The sequence below is a fragment of the Phragmites australis genome, chromosome 20 (genome assembly GCF_958298935.1).
Source record: "Phragmites australis chromosome 20, lpPhrAust1.1, whole genome shotgun sequence".
Classification (NCBI taxonomy): domain Eukaryota; kingdom Viridiplantae; phylum Streptophyta; class Magnoliopsida; order Poales; family Poaceae; genus Phragmites; species Phragmites australis.
In genome coordinates, this window is record NC_084940.1 from 7,297,609 (window position 1) to 7,307,949 (window position 10,341).

The 10,341-nt window shown below is 47.4% G+C and overlaps 1 protein-coding gene across 1 annotated transcript; it reads left to right on the forward strand.

The window, feature by feature from the left end:
* Positions 1–397: 397 nt before the first annotated feature.
* On the forward strand, positions 398–3,057 carry LOC133902513 (uncharacterized). Its single transcript, XM_062344128.1, has 4 exons — positions 398–523; positions 882–1,505; positions 2,329–2,395; positions 2,553–3,057. Exons 2-4 carry the CDS (start codon positions 898–900, stop codon positions 2,883–2,885), a joined length of 1,008 nt encoding a protein of 335 aa, XP_062200112.1. The 5' UTR covers positions 398–523; positions 882–897; the 3' UTR covers positions 2,886–3,057.
* Positions 3,058–10,341: the final 7,284 nt, after the last annotated feature.

A 10,341-nucleotide genomic window follows, 5' to 3' on the forward strand; every position in this document is an offset into this window, starting at 1 on the left:
CTCCTCCGGCGAGGGAGAAGAGGCAATGCCCCGTGATGACAACGACCTAGCTTTCTTCATCTGCTTCCTAACACTCGCCCACCTCCCCGCCCCGCCCCGCGTCGCCGTTGCCAACCGCCAACGAGATCCGGTGCTGGATATCCCCCAGATCCGACACGAGATCAGGGGCTCAAAACCCTGAAACTATTCTGATGCGATCGCCTTAGCTTCAACTCCAGAGTATGATGCTGCTACCCCTACGTGGCCCGCCATGGCGGGGAGCGACCTCGAGCCACTGCGCTCCAGGGCCGCAGCGCTGCCGTTGTCATCGGACCCGGACTCGCCCGCGACCCTGCACCGAAGCCTGGACCGCCGGCTCTCGAGCCAGGGCCTCGACCCCGGCCGCGGGGGTTGGCGGGGAGGTGGGGTTTCACGGAGGGAGGAGGACAACGACGAGCTCAGGGACGGTGCGCCGGCGCTGTTGCTCGTCGGGTGCCTCCTTGGGCTCGGCACCGGCATCTGTGTCGCGACGTTCAACCGTGAGGTGAGTAAGAGACTCCTGCGGGCAATTGCGTTATATTTTTACGGTTATATTATTTGATGGCCATGGAAGATGATTACTCTTGTAGTGAGATCTGTATATATAGGAAACCCCACTGGTATGCAAGTGTTGTTCAGTTTGCCGATTGCGTTTGTTGGTGAAGCGTTTCTTCTTAGGGGAATGGGACAAGTTGTTATTTATGAGACGTTCATGTGCTGTTTAGGGTGCTATGCTAGAGACATTCATGCATGTTTTGGTCTTCTCTATGTGAAATTTGATGCTATGGGGATGGTCGGCTGGTAGCACGCCTGTCCAGAATTTTGATATGTGTGGAAGGTGCTTACTTGGACTCTGCTTGTAGAGTGTTGTGTTGGTGCATGACTTCTGATTCAAGACGGCTAGCGGGAGGAGAGATCAGGCCTCTTCCGTTGCAGGCACCACACGACCAGTGCCGCGGGCATGGGCGCGATTGGTCTGGGCGGGGCACCGAGGAGCGTGCGTACGAGGCGACGGAGAAGGTCGGACACTCGGACGGGACTGACCCGGAGGACGAAGACGGCGAGGCAGCGCTCTGCTTGGCATCCGGGACGGCCCCGCCCTTCTCGTGGCGAAAACTATGGCTGTTCACAGGGCCCGGGTTCCTGATGAGCATCACGTTCTTGGACCTGAGCAACCTTGAGGGGGACCTCCAGGCCGGCGCCGCTGCGGGGGACACGCTGCTGTGGCTGCTCATGTGGGCCACCGCCATGGGCCTCCTCGTGCAGCTCCTCACCGTGCGCCTCGGGGTTGCCACGGGCCGGCACCTCACCGAGCTCTGCCAGGACAAGTACCCAGACTGGGCGCGCCATGCGCTCTGGCTCATGGCCGAGGTCGCCATGGTCGGCGCCGACATACAGGAGGTCATTGGTAGTGCCATCGCCATCAAGATCCTCAGCAGGGGGTACCTGCCGCTCTGGGCCGACGTTGTCATCACCGCCTTGGATTGGTTAGTTCTGAATTTTTATTGAATTTGGGATTTTTATTTGTTTGAACTGTTCGGTTCCAGTTCTTGAGTTGTTGGAGCTTTCGCACGGCTGGCAATTGGTACTGAATCACATGATAGTTCCAAAAGATTAGAGCTTTTTTTCATTGGGGAAAAAGATTAGAGCTTTTTGATCGGCATTGGAGAATTCTCCATCAATGGAGATTCTTCCAAGGAAAATGAAAACATCCAGTTGGATATCGATCTGGACTGGTCTGTTCCAGATCCAATGCTTGGCTGCTGTTCAAGAATTTCTATATTCAATTGTGGAGCAAATCATCACTGTTGCAGCAATGGGGGAAACAGAAAAGATGAAATGATTGTGGAGTGCATTGGAAAGATGAAAAGATGAAATGTTTTCCTTTTCTTTTTTATTTGATCTTTATAAGGAGGCACCCATGGGTGCTGAGCAGTAACGGGGCCAACATCATGGCGTTCTTCAACAGAGGTGAGTTGTAGTTTGATAATCTTTTTGTATTTTGCCTGTAAAAACAGAAAGTTTATGTGTGCAATGGTTAGCTGAGTAGTTCTTGCTGGCCATGAGGATTCTGCACTCTGTAGTCACTTAAAGAGTATATATACTGCAATATTCGAATACTGCGAGAAAAATCTTGAAATCCTTGGAGTTTGAATTATGTGTTTTCTTAACGCAAAAAAGGGCAAACTATTTGTTATGTGAGAACTTCCATGAGCTTGGTGCTCCTCAGTGCTAGAATTGTGCGGCTCCAACATGCATGCATACATTATATATCCTCAGTCACAAACCATTTTATGGTTTTCTTTTCAGTGCTGAAAGACCAGTGCCTGTTGATCACACCTTCTTCGAGTTTGGATCAATTCGATATCATGTAGAGGTAAGCACATAGGATGCAGCAGCTCAAAAGTCGAAACGAACATAGAACACGTGGAGGACGGTCGTATATGTCTTTTTTAACTAAAACGAAACCTAGAATAGTTATATGTTTGTGCCTCTGTGTTCTTAGCAGCCTATATATCTGCAAAATCTTGCAGACTTCAGCATCAGATTCTGAGAACATATATTTGTTGATATCAACACCATCTCTCTCCCACGAAGCTTCACCCTCCTCGAGCGGGTTGCTTGAAATCACACTAGAGGAGACGAGGAAGATGTATCAGAAGTTCGCAGAGATTATCGAGCCACCTAAAGAAGGATATGTCCTGACACTGAAATTGAACTTCTCCAGCCTTGCTCGACCAATTCTGGACAAGCTACTTTTGTATACCTTTTACATTGTGGGGTTAGGAGATAGGGTGGGAAAGCCACTATCCAACAGTCAGATGGACCATAAATTATTTATTTTAGATGTAGATAAGCCTCCATAGCTATGTTTGCCTTCTTTCTGAGAAATTCTGGACTTCTGGTAGGATCTAGACTAGGTGTTGGGTCATAGCCAAATGTTGTATACTCAATCTATTTGTTAGAAATGGCGGGATATTCAAACAATTGGCCCATTCTTGTAAGTTTGAAGATGGAATTCAAGTTGCCCTTGCATCATTGTGTAGTTTTTTTTTATCCCACTATTTTTCTTCTAATTATGTATGTTTGCCCACCTATGGATCTTACTAAGGACTTGTGGTTGGGTTCCCCTGTTGCAATGTATGTTCCCCATTTATGTTGGTCTTTAAATCCCTTCGGCTTTATGCCAAAAAAGCTTCTTATTTAGAAATGATTGTACATGATACTTATCATAGTGTTTGTAAGTTTTCCAATTTACTATGGTATTTTTTTTTATTCATTGAACCTTGCCCTTCTTTGCTTAATGCTATTGTTTATTTGTCGGTAATTTTGTTAGTGAATATATGTCTCCCTCCTTTTTCTTTTATGCAGCAATGTAAAATAAAAAATATGAATGCCATAATTCAGTTTGTTTAGAGTGAGATAACTTTTGATTCTAAGTATTGGATTAGAGATTATATGGATGGTTTATGCCTGTATTTTTATAGTTAGTTTACAGTTCAATGGTAATGATTTTTTTATTTGGTGTGGCCTGTTAGTTACCGCTGCTTCCGTGTGTTCAGAATTTTCGTGTCACAGATGGTTGACCCCTTTTTCCTTTTGCATTTTTAGTTAGCTCTGTATTGTGTAGTTGCCTCTACTGAGAACATTCCTACTGCAGATTATGCTAAGCTTGTGGCTGATTAAATCCTTTCACGAACACTAGGTGCTTCTAGATTTATATGCATTTTTATTTGTTGTGTTGATCAGAGCAAGAGTATCGAAGAAGCATGTATAGTGTAAAAATTGTTCTTCAATGTGCCTTCTAAAAAATATTTTTGAGATTTTACTAAATTTATGCCAACTATGTACCAAGCTGCTTCAGGTCTTGAATTTCTGATACATTTGATGAATGAAACAAAGCATCTGGAATATGATACATCTCGAGCTTTAGATGCCTGCACTGTTTAGATTCACCACTTTATTGATTTAATGTCGAAACATCTGACCATAGGAGTAAATATAATTATTTGTGTCAGTATCACACATTGAGCTCCAATTATGGGGATTGCCCTTCTAATTTCTGTATTTGAACTTGCTAACAAGATATTGTCACATAATATTCTTCCATCGAGGATTAAAGTTCTTATATAACTATATGTCTGCTTCGTTCAGGGTCCAAATAGTTTTAGGTTTGCAAACAGAATACCACTTCTTTTTTAACAAGGTGCTGATGTCATCACAAGAACTGCTCTAAAAAAAGATCAAGAATGATTTTATTTCAGTTAGTATTTCATTAGTTTCATATGTTGTATCTCATCTATACATTTTCCCTCCTTTTTAATTGGAGCAGCTACAAAGTTAATCAACAGTAAGATAAGATCGGTTTCATAATTGTTTTGTAGGAACGCTTTTGGTTTCTTCGTTATCGAGTGCGAGCGCACATAGAATGTAGAAAGGCTAGAACCAACAATTCATAGAGTAAGTCTTCTCCAACGCACAATGATGCATAATTCGCACCGATCCTTGTTATTGACATGCAATGCACATACAAGATGGTACTAAGAAAGTAATTTTTGGTACTTACTGAAGTATAACGGGAACGGATAGGAAGACAACATCTCATCCCGTGTATGGGAAATTGTCAAGAGTGTTAGGCATTTGATGTTTCTAAAGATAAATTACTTGTGATATTATATTTGCACGTGCTTATCTACTTAACCATATATTATTTCCTGTATCGTTTATTTTTATTCTTGATGCTCTAAAGCCATATTAAAAACCATAGATGTAAAAAATTACGCGTGCGACGCACGTGTATGGTTACTAGTTGTTGAAGAGTGCCAACAAAACTGAAGGCCATGTTCAAGAAAAAAGGTAAAGAAAAGAGTCCAGGTGGCAATATCATGTTTTTCTAATATGCCTTCAATTGACCAAATCAAATTTTAGAAAAGGAAGGCAAGTAAATTACACTACAGACAAAGCTTTATATATAGAAGGCACTCCTTTTATCTCCAATCAACACTTCTCCCCTTTTGTTACCCTTCTGTCCAAATATTCTTGCTTTCTTCTCAAAAGTGCTTCTTCTGATTGGTCACTTTGCCTCGCACTTCGCACCTTATGGCTATACATCCATTGGCTCAGTAGCCTCTTCTGGTAAGGTTTTAGCTACAATTTAAAATCGCTAATCTACCAGTTCCTCTCGTGATTAGAGCTGTGTGCACTCACATGATGTTCCTTAACAAAGTGAGCCTAGGTCTCTCCTGCCGATGCAAGCTCTCAGTTCAGCGTGGAAAAAAAAAAACCATGCCACTCCTGTACAGTACGCCATGATCGCTTGCGCGTCGAGTAAAAAACAGCGCGCTCCCCAGAGCGGCAGATCCCGCGTTTGCAGCTGGATTAGCGAGAGGCGGTGTGCCGGCCACGGCACCTCACGCCCGCGGAGCAGCCAGAGGCCCAGACCCGCCAAGACAATCTACTCGAGGGTCCGTGAAAGCCCAGCACCATGACCCTGGGCTGGCATGACGCCTGCGACTAATTCGGCGGCCGAGCAGCGAGTTTTTTTATTTTTATATTTTTTAAAAAATATTTAAATAAATAGATTACGGGGAAAAATATTTACAGAACTAGGCGTCCGCAGCCCTCTCAGTGGGCTGTAGCCCTCTGAACCGCCCCCTGAGAGGGCAGTAGGCCTACCCGCCCCCTCAGAGGGCGGCAAGAGGGGCTAACCGCCCTATCAGGGGGCGGTTAGGCCCTGAGGGGGGCGGTTAGCCCTAGCCGCCCTTTTAGAGGGCGGTTAGGGCCATTTTTTTCATGTTAAATTAATTTTTTCCCCATTTTATCCTCTAAAAATATATTATTTTTGTAAATAAAGAAATTAAAAAGGAAGGGGTCTAAGGAAATTAAGAAATTAAATTTGGAGTTGGTTATGTAATAACGGGAGAAAAAATCAATAATTAATAGTTGCAGCATTTTACGTGGGTATAGGGTGGGAACGAGGACAAACATAGTATTGAACACATAGTGAAAACATATCAATACACTGTAACCGCGACGATACGATGAGGAAACAAAGGTGGCATGTACGGTTCGCACTAAGACCTACTTATTAGTGCGCCGATCCTAATCATAACATGCCTTAGGGAAGGAACGTATGTCGGGTTACATTAGGTACTCTCTACTGCGTGCATCTAGGATACTTTCCTTTTCGGAGGGCATCGGGACCTGCCGCCTTAGCACGGCGGGCTCTCTCCCGCTTCCTTTCCCTCTCAACTTCTCGAGCCTGAGCCACGGTACGATCGTGGGCCGCCTTCCTCATACGCTCTTCTTCCTCCCGCTTGAGGCGAAACTCCTCTTGCTGTTGTTCGTACTCGCGACGTGCGTAGGCTTCCCTTCTCCACCTCATGTTCATGTCGACCCACAGCTTCTGTGAGTCATTTTGCTCATTGTCGAGCCACTGAATAAAATCACAGAACGGTGGAGGGGACTGAACAAATGGAACAAGATGAGCGGTTAGTAAAAGAGGGTGCGTAATCGGAAGAGATGAGGCGGATATCTGTTACCGTACCGGTCGATAACCAGTTGTTGCATGGCGATGCTTGTCATACTCGTAGTTGGCACACATGAAGAAGCGCAGTCCATAGGTGTATGAGATGTCCTGAGACTCGCGGAGCTTACAAAGGTCACCACAGAAATATATTGGTGGTTCGAGACCTTCAGGTATGGTAGTCCCCCAATGTTTCTTTGGTGGGTTTGATGGAGCTGAGGAAGACATTGCCCTTGAGAGATAGGAGAAACGAGCGATGATTCACCATAAGGAGGTTCGGCTATTTATAGTTGGGGGAGGCAGGAGCATTGGATTTGGTCTTGAAGAAAGGAGTGAGTGCATGGGCGTAGCTGCCGGGACGAGCATCGGATTCCATCTTGAAGAATGAGAAAGTTTTGTCGTTGCCCATGGTCAGAGATTCCACGTTTATTGGTACTCGTGTTGTCATTTACTGATTGAAAAAAGCTAGGTAGTGTTGTCACATCTTGTTTAAAGCCTGCTGCAGGAGGCATGTGTTGTCACATCTTGTTTAAAGCCTGCTGCAGGAGGCATGTGTTGTCAAGTCATGGTTAAAGTTTAGTGCCGTGGTCACTTCTTCATTGAACGTGTCTGAAAATGAAATGCATTTACGAAATGCTAAGTCGACCATACAAAGTGAACGTGTCTTAATACATAGGAGTACATCACGAAGCGTATGCATATGTTAGTTACATTACATGTAAAATGCTACTCATGCCTCTCTCGTTGCCATCGCCCGTGCGCCCCATCGTGGTCTCGATGTCGCTGGTTAACCCTCACGTGACCCCTGGAGTAGGTGAGGGGGTCGGGTGGGCCGACGTTTCTGGTATGCCTAGTAGGGACCACCGGTGTCGAGGGCTCGTCGTGCGTGGGCTGTGTCCGAAGCAGTGCACTGGAAACCTGGGACCGCTGAAGGACGTCGTAGTCAGGTGTGCCCCTGAAGAAGTCCCGGACGATGTCTTATGCGGTGTCGGGGCCAGCCTCATCCTCCTGACTAGGGTAGGAGGACTGTGAAGGCTCGGCAGGCGTCCATGTGTACTGGCTGAAGGGGCATGTGAACAAATAATCACGTTAGATACGAACAATATGGTTTTGAAAGTAGTAAAAAAATGTATCATTGTACCTGCGTGGTACGACGGTGCAGCAGAAGAAAGCCACGCTGACGTGCCGTAGTGCGTTGCGGGGGGGGGGGGGGGGTAGGGCGTGGGGCCGCCGAAGATGGACCGGCCTCGTCACCGAAGTAACCTGAGCACAATTATAACTTATTCTGCCGAAAGTATTAGAAAGTAGGAAGAAGAGTTCCCGGAGTACCTGAATGTGGACGCACAGGGCTCAATCTGCGAGGCTGCATCGAGACTTGTGCAGACGGACCTAATGAATGTTTAATAACAATAAGTAAAGGATATTGGTCAGTATTATTCAAAAGTATAATTCGTATCATGTTGCTCGGACCCTCCAGGACGTGATCGAAGGGGTCGTGTGGGTGCCGACACTGAAGAACGTCGGTGCACGTCAGACGGCCGAGACAACTCGGCGTGTACACCACTCGTCCTGGGAGGCGGCCCTGCTACATCTGTGCTAGATCGGAAGGAGGTGAGCTTCAAGGCGCGCGTCGTCTTGTCGAAAACCCGTCTAATGAAGCTCGCAACATCCGACGCACTTAGGTGATGCCCTTGCCGGACGCGTTCCATGGCAGCAGCTGCATCCCTATTTACGTCATAAATGATATCTGTCTGCGGAAATGAACAAAAGTGAACAATTGAAGTATATGGTTATGTTCATTCAATATGGAGTACGGACTTGAAAAAGTTACTTACTGCTAAAGCGGCGTCCTCGTCCCAATGCACCGGGTATGTCTCCGTTGTCGATGCGATGTGGGGCCGGACATCCTCAGGGGTGTACGTGACACGTGTGCGAGTACGTGGCACGTACCACCGTAGGTACTCCCTGAAGTTCCCCTCGGTGTGGGGACACGCTTCATCAACGACGTCCTGTAGCGCTTGGGCCCATGTTGCCACGTAAGGGGCCAAGCGGTCCGCCCAGAGGTTGCCAGCTGGCTGGCCTTTCCGCGTATACCTGCATTCATACCACGGCAAATGTAAGTGAAACTGAACAGAAGGTTGCTCAAACTGTAACTTTGCAAGTGTACCTGTGGACTTGCAAGGGGACGGTACGGACGGGGACGACCGGGAATGCCTGGTGACGGCCAAACTGCCGCATGACGCGGTGCGGTGAGTACTCTTCGACGTAGATGTCGAAGACAAGTGGCGCCTTGGTGAGCCAGTACTCCTCATCGCGGGTGCACAATGGTGACAAACCCAACCCTGCCCGTGTATGCACGGACCGAACGATGTATGGCTCCCATATCACATCGTTGGGACGTAGCCTGTCGAACTGGATACGAAAATGCTCGTACGCGTTGCGAGGCTGCTCGTGGGCCCAGTGTGACTGAGTGACAAACATGAATACAAATATTAAGCGACTAACATAGTACGAACGAAACTGTTAATGTAAAATATGTACCCGTCGATGACACCACAGCGAGGCCATTGTGGGCGCGTCCTCGTCCGTCTCGCCGTACCATTCCTCTGGGTACGGGGAGCGATCCACCACCGGCCTCCCTATGGCGAAATGCTCGTACGACCACAGCTGAAGAAGAAGTGGACACCCGGCGAAAGTGGCAAGTGCCTCCTTCTTCGTGCATGCGTCGCAGAGCGCCTGATACGTCGCTGCAAGAACAGCGGATGCCTAGCTGAACTGCGGTACGTCCTCCGCATCAGCGTCCGCTATCGACCGGGCGTACGGGACAAGTGTCCGCGTAACCAGGTGGCCTTGGCCACTAGTGAACATCACCCATCCAAACAACCAAAGGAGGTAGGCCTCCAAATGTCTGGAGACCGCGTATGCGTTGGCGTGTGGGTGGGTGTACGCCGACTGCAAAAATGACTGGTGTCAGAAAGGATCATTACGACATACTTTGTTAGTATTCCATAGGTTCCATGTTACCGTACCTGGAACTGCAGGATCCACTTCTTCGTTGGCCCTCGTGCATCGGATAAGAACTCAGGCACATAGGGGGGTGCGTCCGCCTTTCGCTCCACTGGCCCAAATCGCTGATGCATGTCGTTGATCCAGTCATCCTGCATATCGATGACCCCAACAGCCGCTCCCGCGCAAGGAAGGCCTAAGAGGTAGGACACGTCCTGCAGGGTCGGGGTCATCTCTCCGCACAGTAGGTGGAACGTATATGTCTCCGGCCTCCAACGGTCGACCAGTGCTGCTATCAGCGACCGATCGAAGTAGAAACGACGGGCTGCAACCTCGGGGTTCTCCGTCGATCGGGCCTCGACCAACCGGCAAAGCGGTAGGAGTCCGACCGCTGCCAACCTATAAGTATTGCAGTACATCAATAATATGTAACAACAGCAGTGATATGACAATTTCGTATCAAATTATGTTAGTACCTGTGGGTCCATCGCTCGTCTACCATCAGCAACTCTCCGGGGCCTCGTGGGCGAAAAACACCTAGCTCCGTCTGGTGCTCGGCGGATAAGAAGCTGCGATGCTTCTTGTCCACGACAGGGTCCAAAAGCTCCGGAGTCGAAGGGTGAGCCATCTCTGCATTTGAAAGGCATGTACATTAATACATTGATAAATAAATACAACAACAATATACTTTCAATGCAAATTAACTATATGCGAAATTAGCACATATTAAAATGGTACAAAACAAGCTGAACACACACGAAGCTCACCTAGACAACAGGTGCATCACCGCC